The sequence below is a fragment of the Neltuma alba genome, unplaced genomic scaffold (assembly GCF_004799145.2).
Source record: "Neltuma alba isolate B1F8T4 unplaced genomic scaffold, ASM479914v2 tig00010689_pilon, whole genome shotgun sequence".
Taxonomy (NCBI): domain Eukaryota; kingdom Viridiplantae; phylum Streptophyta; class Magnoliopsida; order Fabales; family Fabaceae; genus Neltuma; species Neltuma alba.
The window spans coordinates 131006-148967 of NW_021635529.1; the positions used below are offsets into that span (position 1 = coordinate 131006).

The 17962-nt window shown below is 35.9% G+C and overlaps 2 protein-coding genes across 3 annotated transcripts; both read left to right on the forward strand.

Annotated features, from left to right (window-relative positions):
* The first annotated feature begins 3663 nt into the window (after window positions 1–3663).
* LOC114758352 (glucan endo-1,3-beta-glucosidase-like) lies at window positions 3664–6797 on the forward strand. Its single transcript, XM_028947403.1, has 3 exons — window positions 3664–4712; window positions 5854–6145; window positions 6507–6797. The coding sequence occupies exons 1-3, from the start codon at window positions 3666–3668 to the stop codon at window positions 6707–6709; spliced, it is 1542 nt and encodes a 513-aa protein (XP_028803236.1). The 5' UTR covers window positions 3664–3665; the 3' UTR covers window positions 6710–6797.
* A 2480-nt stretch (window positions 6798–9277) lies between these two features.
* LOC114758353 (protein DJ-1 homolog C) lies at window positions 9278–17708 on the forward strand. 2 transcript variants are annotated; one of them, XM_028947405.1, is made up of 10 exons: window positions 9278–9390; window positions 10106–10176; window positions 14895–15150; window positions 15288–15488; window positions 15678–15827; window positions 15915–16094; window positions 16567–16650; window positions 16732–16932; window positions 17052–17189; window positions 17273–17708. In XM_028947405.1, the coding sequence occupies exons 3-10, from the start codon at window positions 14935–14937 to the stop codon at window positions 17483–17485; spliced, it is 1383 nt and encodes a 460-aa protein (XP_028803238.1). In that variant the 5' UTR covers window positions 9278–9390; window positions 10106–10176; window positions 14895–14934; the 3' UTR covers window positions 17486–17708. The 2 variants fall into 2 exon arrangements, with proteins under 2 accessions (XP_028803238.1, XP_028803237.1); XM_028947404.1 differs by lacking the exon at window positions 10106–10176.
* The last annotated feature ends 254 nt before the right edge of the window (window positions 17709–17962 follow it).

A 17962-nucleotide genomic window follows, 5' to 3' on the forward strand; every position in this document is an offset into this window, starting at 1 on the left:
GTCCTTTTTCATGTCAGCAATCTTGTACTGTGGCCTCTCTTGGATCTTCCTCTTGAAATAGTTTGCAATTCACTTCACTGAAGCCCTAGGGTTCTTGAAAACCCTACCACATCTGTGTTTTAGGAAAAGGGTCTTCACTACTAGCCCTGGATTTGTCCCATCTTTTGATGCATACAGCACAAATGGACACCCATCCTCACATAAAGCCTTTACCTTAAACGGCTCACTTTTAGCTAGCCTCAACTTCACTCCAAGCTTAATGGCATAGTTATTTATTACTCCTACCAACTCAGCTTTGTTTGCATATGTATTTCTAAGCATGAAAAATGGCTTATCTTCAGACCCAGTTGCTTCTTCATGGGCTCTCACTTCTACGAAAGGGCCATTAGTATCACTTGAGCCCACTTTAGTAAACAAGTCCTCATCCTCAGAATCTTCATCACCATCATCTATGAGCAACTCATCATCTCTCGGGAAAAAATCTTTATCTTCACTATCATCCTCTTCACTCTTATCACCTTTACTATCACCATCTTCACTATCATCCTCTTCAGCTTCATTATCACCCTCGCTTATATCTTCCAACCCATCATTTTCTCCATTATCATGACATGTTTGACTAACATCACACATATTGGGGTTATTACAAGGTTGCTCATGACTCTTTCCCTTTAACAAATCCCTAGTTCCTTCGTCTACTTCCTTCTGCTTCTCAATTCCTGACTCCACACCTTTACTCACTACTTCAACCCATTCATTTTGTCCATTGTCATCACAGATTTCAATCCTATCATATATATCGGTGTTATTAGATGTGTTATGACCCCGCTTTCCCTCAACCACATCCCCATATTGCTCTTGTATTTCCTTCCGTCTCTCAATCAATTCGGCTTTCAAGGTCTCTAAGAAGCATATTTTTTGATTCCAATCCATCTCATCCCCATTATCGGCATCATCCCCATCATCGGTATGCCCACTTTCACCACCATTGTCTTCCTCAACACACTTTCCTTTCCCCTTATCTAGTTGGATTTCACCTTCCCTATTGCCACCCTTTGTACACTTTTCTCTCGTCAACCTAGATGCTGAGATAGAAGCCGCAATCGACTCATGCCCCTCACGTAGACGCTCTTTTGTCTCTTTCCACTCTTTCTTCCTGTTATTAAACTCACACAACAAACTACCCAGATAACACCAATATTCGACACCAGATTTGGGACCAATATTGGGACCACCATTGGCACCACCATCGGGACCACCCTTGGGACCACCATTCTCATTATCCGACGCCATCACCACCTTAAACTCAAGATTAATTACCAAAAAACTACTAATTAACAGACAATGTAATGAACAAAAAACAAAGGACTAATATGAACTTTCACCATCTGGATAAAAAAAGCTTCCAATCACACTTTTTTCATACCAACACTGAAATAGATTCCATTCTTACTTGTCTCCGAAAGAACCTCTGCGCTCGTCTCCTCCTTTCCTTGCCCTAACACCACTAAGACTTGTAGCCCTCTGATTTCACTCATACTTTAGACTTCGTCCAACCCTAGCACAACAATTCCTTCTCCCTCGACAGCTAAAACTTCCAGACTCCTTTCGTCTTCCTCCCTCGAATTTTCACCGTTTTTCCTTCTCCGTTTTACACGTGTCCATCCCGCCTCCATATTTCCCATCCAACTAAATGCCACGTCGTTCGCAGGATGGTACTTCGGGCTACACGGTGTCACTTAACGTAAAACGTTAAGTTTCCGTCTAAATAGGTTCACATTGCTACCTTCTTGTAACTTCCAGGGCTACATTGCACTTAAAAAAACTTCATGGCAGCCAGAGTTTCTTTGTGGAAACTTCCAAGGCAAAAATGACCTTTATCCCTTAAAGAAAACAATCATGCATCACTATAAATAATGGAGTGAAAGGTGCGCATGAGAAATAAGGTCATGAATAAAATTGCATTTTTACCTTTTAAAATTTTGGATAATTCTACACGATTCAATCACATTATAACTTAAATGTTCCATTTCATTTTTTTCATTTATATCATTCATGATATGAAATATTTGCGATAATAATTATTCTTCTAAAATAAAGAAATAAAATTTACATCACTGAATTTTTTTATATATCAACAAATTATACTATTCATAAATGGTACACGATATAATTTATTTTTATATATCAATACATGAAATTAACATGGTTGACTTAAAAAAACAGAAAATTGTCCATAAATATTGAATCTCGAAATTCAATGATATGTTTTAATACTCAAAAAATATCAACAAAGGGCTTTATGCAATTCTTCATGGTCTAAACAGATATTTATAAGCTCTGGCAAAAAAAAAGAAGAAGATATTTATAAGCAAATTTCTCTAAGAAAAAGAATACCCATTACCCAGAATGAGAGTAACACCACTCTCCTTGAAGCAAAATATAAAATTTTTTGCTCATTTAATTAATGTTGATTTTGCGTATCGCACGAAACCTAACAAGCGAGTCAACTTTTTACATGAAAATACTGTTTTTTTTTTAAAAAAAATCTTGCGTACCCCTTATTTAATAAATGAAAAAAAGAATTAGAATATAAGCAAGTATAACATATTATTTAATAAAAACATAAGAGATATATAAGATTTTTTTAAAAAAAAAAACCACCAAATTCATTTTTCTTATTGAAACTCGACAAAATGATCATTAATTAAAAAGAAAGTTTACAGCACAATATATGAGAAAGTAGACCTATTCTTCTAGTCTATTTATAAGGCACTTTCAACATGTTTCGTACAAACCAAGGAAAACCTTAAATTGCATTAACTTTTCAATAATATATAGCAACTTTTTAACTTTATCCCTATTTAATATATATACCTTCTAAAAACAAACTATCTACATTATAATAAATGAAAGATAATATAATACATTCATGGTGAAAATTTAATGAAATGACTTATAAATAAGATCAAAAAAACTTTCTCTCTTTACCTTATAAATAGGATTAGAAGAGTACACTACAAGAATTGAGGATAAGGAAACAAGATTTGAAATAACATCTATCTAAGAAAAATTGAATCTACCAATTGAAGCAAGTAAAAAAAAAAACACAGATTAATATAATTTTTGGTTTTTGGAGTTTATGTTTATTTTTGTTTTAGTTCGTCAAGTCAAAAAAAAAATCTGAGTTTTAATTGAATCATAAAAATTAATATTTTAAATAATAAAAAATTTGATGATCAAAATTAAAATAAAAATAAATTTGAAAAAACAAAAATTATATTTCCTCCAAAAAAAATATTAATGATCATCCCCTACTATACAGTGACGGGTGAATATTAATTAAGCAGTATAGTCATGGATATAGTAGCGTAGAGACGTAGACATCTAGATTCCAGAGAAAACTCCAAAAGAAACAAAACAACCGGACAACCTGAAACCAAACTTTGGAGTAATGTCTTTGCTTGAAATTATTTAATGTTCATTCTTTTTTTAAAAAATTATTTTGTTCATTAATTAATTAATTATTCACGGCCCTTTTTGACCCATAAACCCCACCGCTTCTGACCCCACTTCGCCCCTCTCCTTCCCATTCAACACTTCACACCTCACTTTCACCTCGTCTCTCTCTCTCTCTGTGTGTGTGTGTGTGTGTCTGTGAAGCTATGGCAAACCCCTCACTGAAGTTCTTCTTCCTTCTTTTCTCCTTCGCTTGCATTTTCACTGGCGCCGCACCTTATTCCATCGGCGTCAACTATGGCACCGTCGGTGACAACCTCCCGCCGCCGCCTCGTGTCGCTACCTTCCTCAAGTCCCAAACCAACATCGACCGCGTCAAAATATTCGATGCCAACCCCGACATTCTTCGCGCCTTCGCCAACACCGGCATTGCCGTCACCGTCACCGTCGGCAATGGCGACATCCCTTCTCTCGCCAAGCTCCCTGCTGCTCGTTCCTGGGTTGCCGATAACATCCTCCCGTTTCACCCTAAAACCATCATAAACCGTATCGCCGTCGGCAACGAAATCCTCGCCACCTCCGATAAGTCTTTAATCGCTCATCTCTTACCCGCCATGAAAGCTCTTCATTCAGCTTTAACCCTTGCAAACATGACTAACGTTCAAGTCTCCACGCCTCACTCGCTGGGGATTCTCTCCTCGTCGGAGCCACCAAGCTCGGGTCAGTTCCGACGGGGCTACGACCGGGCCATATTTGCCCCGATTCTCGAGTTTCATAGACAGACCAAATCTCCGTTCATGGTGAACCCGTACCCGTTCTTCGGGCTCCAAGCCGCGCGACCCGAAACACTGAACTACGCTCTGTTTAAGCCAAACGGCGGCGTTTTTGACCAGGCTACAGGGATTAACTACACCAACATGTTTGATGCACAGATGGACGCGATTTTCTCGGCGATGAAGAAGGTTGGATACGACGACGTAGAGATCGTGGTGGCGGAAACGGGTTGGCCTTCGAAGGGTGACCCGAATCAACCCGCGGCCAGTCTGGACAATGCGGTGTCGTATAATGGGAATCTCATAAAGCATGTGAACTCGGCAAAAGGGACGCCATTGATGCCAAACAGGACTTTTGAGACCTATATCTTCGCTTTGTTCAACGAGAACCTCAAGCTCAGTGTCGCAGAGCAGAGTTACGGGTTGTTTAATGCCGATTTTACCCCCATCTATGACGTTGGCGTCCTCAAACATGAACAGGTAATTCCGTAATTTTCGGCTCCTTTTCGGATTTGGAAATTAGACCCGTGTGCGTTTTCAGTTATGTGCTGTCTGATGAAATCCAGCTGTTGTTTCAGATTCCATTTTCAACACACATAATCACGTAGATACAAAAGTACTCCTTTAATTTGCTTTATTTTGCTCCCCAATATTAATCCTACAAAAATAAAAAAGTAGCAAAACTGCATTGCTAATAATCCACTAAACGTATATTCTATATATATATCGTTGATTTGATATCGAAAAATATTTTTATTTTTTTGCCAACAGAAAAATATATTTATTAATTCAAATGATTGTTAATGTGAGGAATATTTGGGTGAAATGAAATAGATTTAAACTTTCAGAGTGAAACTCGGCCTCCTAGGTGGAGGGCTGTTTGGTCATTTGGGTTCGATTTCCATTTATGGGAAAGCGCGAAAGCTTTTCATCGTACAAAAAGTCAAAAAGTTCGCAGGCTTTTCTTGTGCAATTTGATAGTAATTTGATCCCTACGATAGAAAATAAATTTTAAAACAATAAATAATTATAAGATATTCTTTGTAAATGAATTCTTATTTACCTTCTCCCTCAGGTAGTCTCAGAATACAGTTTTTCATATTTCAAATGTATTTTCGTTTAAAATGTTAATTTTTATTTTTAAAAGATTAAAATTTATGATTTAAAATTTGAGTGATAAAAATCACAATTAGAAGAAAAAAATTATATTCCTCCCGTTCTAATTATAAGACCCAATTAACTTATTTGAGGAGATTAAGGAAGTAAGTTAAGTTGGTTATTTATAATAAATAAGTGTTGTTATTCCTAAAATATCCTTGCTAATTAAGTATATTGGCTAAAACTATCATTATTAGAAGGATTATTTTGGAAAAAAATATAAATATAAAAGAGAAAATGGATTTGGTCTTATAATTAGGACCAAATAAAAAGTTAAATTGAGTCTTATAATAAGAATAATAAGAATCGGAGGAGTATTAGCTATTTTTTGGATATTTTGCGAGACACTTTTTTTTTTTTGGCCGACATTGACAAGACATTAGATGATCAGAATGTTGCACTGTTACCGGGAAAGGTCATCGGGAAGAAAAGTGTTATTAATTTGGGTATGGATTGTGTACAGGCGCTGAGTCCTACATCCGGGCCAGCGGCGATGGGACCAACGTCGGATTCAGAGAACAAGTGGTGCGTGGCGAAAACGAACGTGAGCGATGAGGTCTTGCAGAAGAACATAGATTATGTGTGCAGCAAGGGAATAGACTGTGGGCCCATAAAGGAAGGTGGGCCATGCTTTAAGCCCGACACTGTAAGGTCTCATGCCACATATGCAATGAATGCATATTATCAAGCTTCCGGCCGGCATGACTCCGATTGCTATTTTGCCGGCACCGGCGTGATCAGCACCACTGACCCAAGTAAGTCTTTTTAAAATTACATATTTGATAAAATTTACCACTAAGAATTTCCAGAAATATCTTGATATTTTAAAAAAAAGAAGTTCGAGAGATTTGTTATGTTTTATTTTCTATTAGTTTATTAAAAAATAAATTATTATTATTTTCACTATAATCAACGTTTAGCTAGATATTTATAATTTGATCTATTTTAATGTTTTCGTCACATCATATGTGCTATGTGCTATGTGCTATGTGCTATGTGCTAATGAAATTATATCGTAATGATAAAAGCAGTAATTATAATAGATGTAAATTAAATAAATTTAATTTTAAGAAAAAGGGGCAATAAATTAAATTATGGTGGTGGTGGTGATGTCAGGTTACCGGAAATGTGCATACGGCGGAGCACGGAGTGGAGCAAAGAGAGGAGAAGGACCATCACGGGCAGAGACAGGTGGCAGTGTGAGAGGTGGCAGTGTGAGATTGGGCAGTGATACTTTCCGTCTCCAACATAATAATGCTGTAGCCTTGGGTTCTTATGTAGTACTCCTATTATTGTTGCACTTTTGTATGCTTTCTTAATTCTTGTTGTTATTGATATATGGATCTCTGCCCTTGAATTTTGAGTAGAATTGTCATGTGATGCGACAGTAAAATGTGATGCCCTTGTCTTGGGTTTTACTTTTTCTTGGGTCTCTGGACATGTTAATTGTCCAATTGTCCCCGCAACCAAAGCACGTTAGTCTTCTCTAAAATTGAATCATTTTTTAACTTTTTCATATGGGAAAATGACCCCAAAAAGATTGAATATAGTAAATTCCAAAATGCAGAGTTACCACTTCCAAATAACACGAAATAAGGCAAGCTTGAATTGGAATTATGAAAACTTGAAAAATATGACCAATATGTCTTTGTGTGAAGTATGAACTAACAATTTTTGAATTGAAAATGACAAATTATAAATTACTTATCAGAACATGTTATTAAGATATAACTTGTGAATTGAAAATAACAAGATGTGAACTGAAAATAATAATAACAAAACCCAAAATAACAATTCGATCACACAATGGCATATTAGTTATTTCTTCAAATTTTCATAATTCCAGTTTAGGTTTTTTTTTTCTTGTCATTTTAAAGTGTTACATATTTTTTTTTTTAGAATTTTCTATATTCAATGTTCTTCTTTTGATCACTTTCCTTCACATATTAAAGTTTGATTTAAGAACCATGGTTCCTTATATTCCCTAACTATTGATGTTGTTGTTGAATTAAGCTGTAAAAAGATAGTGATCTTGATGCAGGCCATCATAGGAGATTGGAGGCTGAAAATTGTTTATACTAATATGATACTGTTTAGCACTGTGCTTTTTAAAGATTCACCTCATTAGATCAAAGGCATTGTTCTTCAAAAGGCTCAAATTAAATTTGGAATCACATCACAATGCAAGAAACTGGAATTACTTATTTTTCCTATTTTATAATTTTTGGTCAAATCAGAGAGTGCATGTAACTAAATATAGTTGGCTATCCCTTCTGTCCAAATGTTCCTCCTTCTGAAAAGGAGCATTTGGCTCAGATAGTTAAAGTTCTTGTTATTGAACGAAAGACCAAATATTTAGGAACTTGGATATATACGAAAGTACTGTAAACTTACTGATTCTGCTTTGCATAGACTTCTTTTGGGGTTTCGTCGGTGATCAAAAGAAAATTCGTGTTTAAAACTGGAACGTATGAATTCAAATTCTTTCATTAAAGTTACTTATAATGCTTCTTAGTTTTGGAAGCTAAGGGAATTAGTTCAGTAGTTGATTTAATTGTTCCTAATCTTAAACAAAGAGTAGGTACTAGTTCAAATGTTCCCTTAAACCATGCCTATGAGATCTAATAGTCCTCTTGCTGCCAATCAGACATTAATAATAGCTGATCTTGTTGGAAGAGGCAGCAATATATGGCACCCTGTTAAATGGAACTCTCAACTCATAAGAAGATTGTATGATCTTCATACTTTTAAGCAAATTATTTGTTTTTGTTGTTTTTTCTTTTGGGGATGGCCAAACATGGTTTTAATATTTTAATGAAGTACTCTTCCGATCCTAAATATAAGACATTTTTTATAGTGTAAAATGTCTTATATTTAGGATCAGAGGAATAGCTTGTTTCTCATCTACCAAGGCAAGACTCTTTTTCGGATAAGATATATCAGGAAATTCATCTTACACTATAAAAAATGTCTTATATTTAGGATCGAAAGAATAGCTTGTTTCTCATCTACCAAGACAAGACTCTTTTTCGAATAAGATATATTGAGACATTCATTTTCCATGTAAATACTTGTTATTTTTTTCTGATGACTAAATGCTTGTCATTTTTTGCTTAAAAAAAAGGTAAATCTTGAAATCTTCTTTGTCATTTGGAGAAATTCTCAAATTGCATCATCTCAATGCTTCATCTTTATATCTTTTTATATTTGAACTACTTCTTAATAGAAACTTTTTAACAAATATAATCACTATAGGATTGCTTTGAGGACAAAATAGATAAATATTTGATATAAAGTAGATTGTGATGTCACATTTAGGGTCACATTGAATTTTCAGCTCGTTTTTTTTTAATTAACTACAAGAGGTAGTGTGTGTATATATTTTTGTGTTAAACTTGGTCTTCAAATCATTTACAAAAATTATAAATTTTATAATAAAAATAGTTGTGAATTTAAAAAAGAATGTCAATTTTAACAGAATAATTGTAAATTGAGTCATCTCCTTTTTATTCTTTTGGTGGTTCTCCCTATTTTCCTCTTTTTCCTCCTATTCCTTCTGCTTCTTCTTTTTCAAATTTTCTACTGGAAAATTTTAATAAGAGTAATATTTGAAAATTTTTAATTAATAACTTATTAAGTGATCATCAATTTTTTGGGGGAAAAAGTCATATATAAAGGATAAAAAGAAATAACAACACTGTAGAAAAAGAACTGATTTCAAAACCTTTGGCCCAAAAAAAATTTTGATTTTAAACCTCAAGAATTAGCGGGGAATTTTCTCTGGAAAAAAAATCTAAAATAACACTTTTGGCGAAAATAAATTAATTTTAGGCTTTAAACAGAGCCCTTTTCAGTGCTCACTCAAAAAAAAAAAAAAAGCCCTTTTCGTTTAATAAATTCCTCTTTTGGTTCGGCATTCCCCCTTTGGTTGAGCTCCCCGTCGGACGCCGTCCACTGTTGCCAGCCCTGCGTGGTTGTTCTCCTGCAAGTGTTGAAGAAGGTGCGTACTTCTTCTTCTCCCTCAATCCGTTGACATTGATTTGTTCAATCTGGCTTTGAATTGGTTCCCCCCGTCATCTGTTGATTTCTGTTCATTGCCAACCCTGCGTCTGTCGCCGTTGTACCGTTTCTTGCTTTGTCTTCTGTTTATTTCACTTTAGTTATTTCGAAGATCGTAAATTGCTAGAGTCTTAATAGTGTTATTCTCAAGTGGCTTGGAGGAGTTGCCTGCACCAATTCGGCTTACCAAGGCGTCTTCATTAAAGTATCTGGAACAAAAATTAAAAAGGGAATGATATCAACTTAGCATCTTTCAAAGATTTGGCCCCGGCCCTCGGGGGGGGGGGGTTTGCTGTCTTTAATCAACCTCCACCTCAATAATGTGAGGTGGCGGATGATGAAGGAAAAAACGTAAATCCTTTTTAATTTCACATCTCACTGTTTTGCATCTTATTTCACAAAACAATTTCTTAAGAACCGCTACTATGCAGGAATCTAGCTAGTTGAGTAACTTGTTCATCTAAAAAATTTTATAATGTTGCATTCCTTGTTATCATTTCTGTCAGAGAATCATTTTTTCCTGTGTCAGAATGATTGCATTATTTCTCTTATTGGAAATTTTGCTTATTTTCATAGGCATTGAGTTTCAGTTTACATAGTTGTCAATAAGCTTTTAATGCATATACTGTCAGCAAACTTCACTTCATGCGTAGCAGGATTTTGATGTTCATGGAAGGTTGATTAGTCTTAACAGTGAATATACTTCTTGACTGGCAGAAAGGAGCTTGTAAGCATTTCTTCACCCAAATCAGTGGTAAATGCTGAGTTGCTGACAATAGTTTTTTCTTAGGGCTTCTGTTTCTTATATTTTCTCATCTACCAGCTCTTTTCCATGAACCCTATGCGAAACCTAAGCATTAGGAAATCAACTTCAAACCCACCTTAAAGGCAAAAGCCAAAAAGAAGAAGAACTGTGCTGAAATCGAGGCTCAAGTGGGCAAAAACCCCATCAGACTTATCTTTTGGTGTGGCAAAAGTTGCCATTTCGCAGATCTGTCAGTCAGTTGGCTTTAAGAGAACCCAGCTCTATGCTGTTGAAACCTTAACTAATGTTGCTGTAGAATATCTGCAAGCCATTGGCAAATCAGCTGCCTCTTTTTCCAATGCCTCAAATTGCACCAACGCCAACCTCTTTGACCTCATCAATGCTGTTCATGACATAAGCTCTGTGCAGGGATTTCCCACAGCTTCAGAGATGCAAAAGAGTGAGGTGCTTAGATCTAGAGCATTGAGAGACATAATGAAATTTTCCAACCTTTATAAAGAATTATCATGTGCAAAGCCAATTCCCTGCCCAAGTTTTTCTCCATGTCCAAATCCAGTACAACCCATTGATTCAAATGCATCCATGGGCTGCTATAAACAAAATCTGCGAGGTTCTCACATACCAAGATGGCTGCCAGACTTTCCTCCTGAAAGCTCATGCAAGATTTGCAGTCAGGTAATTAAGGAAAGGAAAAATGGTGAAAAATTGTGGGGATAGTCAACTCCCTTGGAGATTTGTGGTGGTGGCATTGGGCAAAAATAGGAAAGTATTACAGACCGATGAGGTGTGTGGGAAAGAATTGAATGATGGAAGGATGGAGCTAGCAAAAGAAGCAAGTTAAAGTTTAACATTAGAAGGCAGAAAGGGCAAGCTTTTGGGTTATACAATACTCTGAGATTCCCCAACATTGGACTTATAAAAATGCACCTCCCTCGAGAGCCAAAGTTCTCGATGGCTCCACACCATAGTACTTTATTTGGCCTATTGTCGGTCAGAACCCTCTGTGGATAGCCCTTTTTGTGATATCAGGCTTTCAATGAAAGCACTGATGTGATAAGTATAAGTCTAAAAAAAGAGCCTAAACTCAAAAGACTATCATATTAAAAGGGAGAACTATTTGAACTTATAAATCACAAAATACTTATCCCCACTGTAAAACTCATGACATGTTTCCACCTATGGGAATTTGTTTAACTTTGATCATTAATATTTTTAAAGCCAAAACTGCTTCCTTTTTAATACTTTCATGATATTGATCCAACAAAATTTTTTGGATACTCATAGTTCATACACAAAAATTTTTGGGACAAAATTGAAGTTTAACCCATTTTGAAATGTCTCAACTTATGGGAATTTGTTTGCCATAGCTTGGTTGGGTTTAGAAACAGATGAAATGCCCAAGAAGTGATTAAAGCACCAAGAGAAGATGCAAGACTAAACAGTTTTGAGCATGGCTGCGATGCAAAACGAAACAGTTTTGAGCATGGATGCGTTTAAGGAAGCAGATAGTGGCATTTTGGGGTGAAATGACGCAGCCCATTTTATCTCATATAAAATGTCCTAGCGTACCAAATTTGGTGTGAATCTGCTTTGGGGTGGCCTCTGAACTATCTTCAAAATTTTAGTCCAAGACCTTTACTGAAATATTTTGGTGCCATCAACAGGACCTGGGTTTAACGGAGATTTAACTTCCTATAAGGAGAGTTACCCCATTTCACCTGCTCCTGTTGTAAATGAAAGCTGTATTTCGGTGTCGTATAGCCCTAAGATTTTTAGGGCACAAGGTAAATAGAGTAATAAGAAGCCAATGCAGAATTAAACAAATAATAACCATAGTAATATATCTTCAGATTTTTCTTCACTCGTTATATCCCCTCTTCTCCTCTCCTTGTCGTCGCTGCTGTGGGTGGGTGGCTATGGTTGAACGTCACCCCTTTTCCTTTTCTCTTGTACATGGATTGTGTGAGGTACGTTCTAATATTTCTTCCTCCTTGGTTTTCAAGAATGTTGTTTTTTCCTTCTCTGTTGTGTCGTATGTATGGACTGGGAAATCGTTGGTTTTCCTCCGATATCAAGGTTTGATGATTATTTAGAGTTGGATTATAACTGTAATTTATGAAGTTTGGGACTGTGATTCTAAAAGGAATATTCTTGGAGCCTATCAAATTGAATGCACACTAGGTGGTTGATAAAATGTTTGAAAGGAGAATTTAAAGCTGATAGATATGAGTAATGTAGCATAGACCAAATTCTGGGATTGAGGAAATCTCGAGAAACCATTTTTGTTGCTTGGAGAGTTATGATTGGTAATTTATGAGCATGTGGCGTTGTTTATATTTGATTACCCATAAGGTGCTTGATGAAGTGATTGGTAGATGAATTTTAAATTATTGTAGCAATTTAGCGTGCTGAAGTTATTTGTTTATGAGTTAATTTTGGGTGCCTTCAAAGTGTTGGATAAAATACTTGAAGGAAACAAGAGTTATAAGTGAGTTGTAAGATAGTTATGATGAATATGATATTTGTTGGACTTGGAAGCATGTATGAAAAGGAAGAATACAAGACTTCTTTTATGCTTGCTTGGATTGTCTTTAGAATGGCTAAGTAGCCAACCATGGTGTGTATGCATACACACACACACACACATATTATCAATATCAATTAGATTTAATATTATATTCTATGTGAGGAGGGTTGAAGCCAAGACCTCTGTCTATGCTTATTAAAAGTTTAGAACGGTGGATGTGTTCATTAGGTCATGGAAAGTTATCGCTAAATAATTTAAGGAAGTTGGACTGAATCTTGAACGTTGATAATCATAATTACTAGATGGTTACTGCTAAATTGGTGGTAGTATGGATTTTATTAAATGGATTCTTTGAATTCTTATAAAGGTTGTGAAACGGGAGTTATAATAGTTTTGTTTTGGGCATCAAGGCTTTTAAAAAGTGGATGCTATGTGAAAGCTGCTAATAAAGTAAATTGTAGGTATCTGGCAATGTAACGGGCAGTGCAGCTTATCTGGTTCGTCTTGCTGATCATTTAATAGTTTGGGCTTGAAGTTGAAGCGTCATTTTGAATGATCCCTAATTTAAATTAGAACCTTAAACTCTTGTATGTGTTTGTAAATCTTCTTGTAGGTGCTCTGCATAGGCCACAAGTAGGATCTCACCTTATTTATTGTTCAGTATATCTGTTGTTATGGAGCGGCTCCGCTCTTTGGTTGAATTGTGCTAATTTACTATTGTAGAGTTTTCAAATGGTCCTCTACCAAAATTTCTACGAGTTTGTGATTTTTGTTATATAAATTATATTCATACTCTGAATTATGAATTATAAATATGTCTATATATATATATATAAATACAGGAAATTTTATATATTTAAGGCTTAAGGGCAGTGGGATCTTTCACATTTCATGCCGGTCACCCCTTAATTTTCGGGGTGTGGCATGACTTTTGCTAGGAGGAGGAAGTGAGAGAAAATTAATTAGTGTTTAATAAGGTTTTATTTTCTTATTTTGCTGTTGCTTAATTTGAGTTATTGTGGAGAGATTTTAAGAGTCATGTAAGGATACATATTGTAGTTAATGGGACGCCAACGTCCAGTTTTTGCTACTTAGTTGTCGGAGTGAGTTCTAAAATTTCAGGAATTACTTTTGGATTTTATTTGATTATTTTGATGTAATTCCAGTCTATAAATAGCCACCATAGAGCTAGTCATTCAGCAATAGCATATCAATTTTATCCTTTGGAGATTCTCCATATTCTTTGACTAGTAAGAAATAGTCGAGATACTTGCTCTACTTTTCTTCCTAGGCAAGGAATTCTAAAGTTTGGTGAATTTTAGAGTTCATCTGACTAGGTAAATACTGACGTATGTTAGGTGTGTTGAAATGTGTTTTTATTTTATTGTCATGTGACGAGTCTCAAGGGAGGAATGATTGGCCGATTATATTTGAAGGTGATATTATTGATGGTAAGTATTTTGGGCATGATCACGTGATGATTGTATCTTGGGAGTGGTCATCTTGAGAACAAATTCTGTGGAGGTACTGTCATAGTTTGAGCTTATGGTTATTTCAAGATTTTGGGTGCATGGACAAACCTAATTCGACAATCAAAACTTGCCCGAAGTGTTGGTGTCAATTTGTTTGAGTAGCAAAATTAACCATGTCTAAAAATCACAATTTTTGGCTTTTGGGTTTTCTAACTTAGGAGAAGTTTTGGTTTCAAGTGTGCGGTTGTCATTGCTTGATTTCCACCAGAATTTAAGAATTTTTTCTACTTAGAATTTTGGGTTTTACTTCTGTTCTATGTAGAATCATGGGAAGTTCTAGTTTGGCTGCTTTTCATGTAGGTGCTCTTATAATAGATAGTGATTTAAAATACTAATTGGCTCAGGTCTATTTTGGATCATGATAAAACCATTGTATTAGTTGTAATTATTGCTGTTTGGACTTGAATAGCCCATATGACCATGTTTTGCATATGAGAGCTTTATTTAATTAGTTGCATGAGTTAATTGCTACACTGGGATTGGTAAGTTAAATTAACAATTAACAATTAAAGAAAAATATATTTATTATTATTCCAATTATATCCCCCCCCTAAAAAAAACCCCCACCCCCACCCACTATTTGTATGTATAGCCATTGACTGACTGGATTTTATGTTCAGAATCGGGAGCTCTTTAAAGCGTGCACAGGAGGAGCTACAGATGGCGTCTTTGTCATCGATGCTGCTGCCACATCCTGCAGAGCTTTGTTCTGTGGCTGTAGCTACTGTTCCTTCTATATCATTTTCTTCTGTAACCCCTCAAAGAAAGAGGACGCCTACCTCAAAACGCTCTTCTAAGCTCACAAAGTCCATCTCTCCACTTAAACCCTCAACAACTGTGACTAAAACTTTAGAATCCTCTATTCCTCTCAAAAAGGTGGTTCAAATGTTCATTGTATATGGAAATTTATTGGATCTAATTCACATTCTTTGACTGCTGCTAAATGCCCTAGAAATTTTGCGATATATGGGATCTTCTCACTTTATTTTTATTTTTTCTTGTGGGCAAATCAGGTATTGGTTCCTATTGGTTTTGGAACTGAAGAAATGGAAGCTGTTATTTTAGTTGATGTTCTGCGTCGAGCTGGTGCAGAGGTGACTGTGGCATCAGTGGAGCCACAACTTGAAGTGGAAGCTGCTGGTGGTATCAAATTGGTAGCTGATGCTGACATTTCAACATGCTCGGATGAAATTTTTGATCTTGTGGCTTTACCGGTGTGTTATAAAACTATTATTGGTGATTGTTCTGTTTTGCACCTTAGATATCAACAAAATCTTTTATCTGTAGTCTGAGAAAGTATGAGCAATGACATTAAGCCCTTGTAGCAAAGTGAACTATATATTAGAGTTTCATCTTATCTTATGCTGCATGCCATTAAGTTATTTAAATCTCCCGTTTTACAGGGAGGAATGCCTGGTTCAACAAGATTAAGGGATTGTGAGGTCCTGAGAAAAATAACCTGCAAGCAAGCAGAGGAAAAGAGGCTCTATGGTGCTATATGTGCTGCTCCAGCAGTTACTCTTTTGCCATGGGGTCTGCTAAGAAAAAAGAAGGTAGTTTAATTGGATGAACATCTATTATAGTTCTTATGATGCTTGCTGGTCAACACTGGCTAATTTTTATATAGTTTGTCATGCAAGACGACTTGTCATCCTGCATTCATGGACAAGCTTCCAACATTTTGGGCTGTTAAATCAAATATTCAAGTTTCAGGAGAGCTTACAACAAGCCGTGGCCCTGGAACTACTTTTCAGTTTGCTCTATCCTTGGTAGAACAGCTATTTGGGGAGTCAGCTGCCAGAGAAGTTGGAGAATTGCTGGTATATTGTTATATTGTTGAGCCCTGTCTAACTTCTTCTTCAATGTTGTGCTCAGCCGCTATCTTTGTTTAGTGATGGAAAAATTAGGCTTCAATTCCTACCAAAAACGCAAAACCCCAGGCCTAAAATGGACTTCAGCATGCCCGCAGTTTTTTTTCTTTGCCTTTTCTGTTGATAGATTGATGCAATGCGGAACAGAAGTTAATAACAAGATGAAATAAAACTAGAAATTTAGTAATAGCCTATAAGGAATGGTATGCAAGGACTCGTCTCTTTTGTATGCCAAATTTTGATGTGATCAGGGTGAAAAAAGCCTCAAAGCCAACTGTTTGAATGGTCAAGGTACTTAGTTTGGTTGAGGTAGAATTTAGGAATAGAAAAGAGTAGATGAAAATAAAGGCTAAGAGATAAACTTGTGTGAAACTGAAATCCAAAAATTGAAATGTAGATTAAAGCTCTTTTCTTGTAACAGTTGTTAGGTAATGCCAATGATGATTGTACAACCAAGAAGGAATTCAACACAGTTGAGTGGTCCCTTGATCACCATACGCCCAGTGTAAGCCGTACTACAATAGCCGATTGATGAGTCTACGTAACCCTATCTTGCAATATGAATCTTACTTAAAATAATATGCAGGTTCTCTTAGCAGTTGCTCATGGTTCTGAGGAGATTGAAGTAGTGATTATTGCAGATATTCTAAAGCGAGCAAAAGCTAATGTCATAGTTGCATCGGTAGAAAAAGATCGTGAAATTTTGGCTTCTCGAGGAACGAAAATAATTGCTGATATGTTGATTAATGATGCTCAAGAGTTAGCATATGATTTGATTATTCTTCCGGTGAGATGGATTTCTATATATAACATATAAATTTTCAAAGTTTTTAGCTCCAGAGATTTTAGAAAATAAATATCTTGCCCCAAATATTTGTTGATGTTGAATTTATCATGAACTTGAAGGGGGGAACTGATGGCACTCAGAGGTTAATCAAATGTAAAGTTCTCAAAAGACTTCTCAAAGAACAAAATGCATCCAGAAGAATTTCTGGGGCAGTGTCTTCTTCGCTTGTGATCCTTCATAAACAAGGTTTACTGAAGGTATTGGACACTCTCTTATTACAACTCTGCTTTCTAACCCATTTCTTAGTCAAAACGTAATATAGATACTGTTGATTTTCTAGGAAAAGAACTTCACAGCTCATCCTTCCATTGTGGACAATCTCAATGATGAAACAATAGGTGGTGCTAAGGTAGTTATTGATGGAAAACTGATAACTGGTGAGGGACTTGCCTCTGTCACACATTTTGCGTTGGCCATTGTTAATAAGCTTTATGGTCATGGAAGGGCCAGAAGTGTAGCAGAAGGCCTTGTTTTTGAGTATCCTAGGAGTTAACTCTTAGAGAAATTCTTTGGTGTAACATGGATGGAATCCATTGTATGTTATTGACTGGTTAGCTTGATTCGTGATAGGAACAGAGGAAGAAGGTTGGGTATTAAATAGGCAGTCCAACAATCTTGTCCTACGCTGCCCTGTGCAAACAAATCACAAAACCAAAAAAGCATATATAATGACATCATGTAATCTATCTGATTGGGTTGGGATCAAGTTTTGTTGTCGTTTCTCTGTTGAGCAGTAGATTAATTTGACTGAGAAAAAATGGTAAATAATTTTTAATAGATGAAATGGGTTGTATGGATTTTAATTTCTCTCTGTCAATCTCTCCACCACTAAATTTTAGTAAGGTAGAGGGTCCAATTCTTAAATTGACACGAGTCAAGAGAGAAAACTGGTTCAGACTCACATTTGTTTGAGATAAGCCTGCATTAACCGATTGATGAGCATAAGCTGACAATAACAAAATATCCGCTT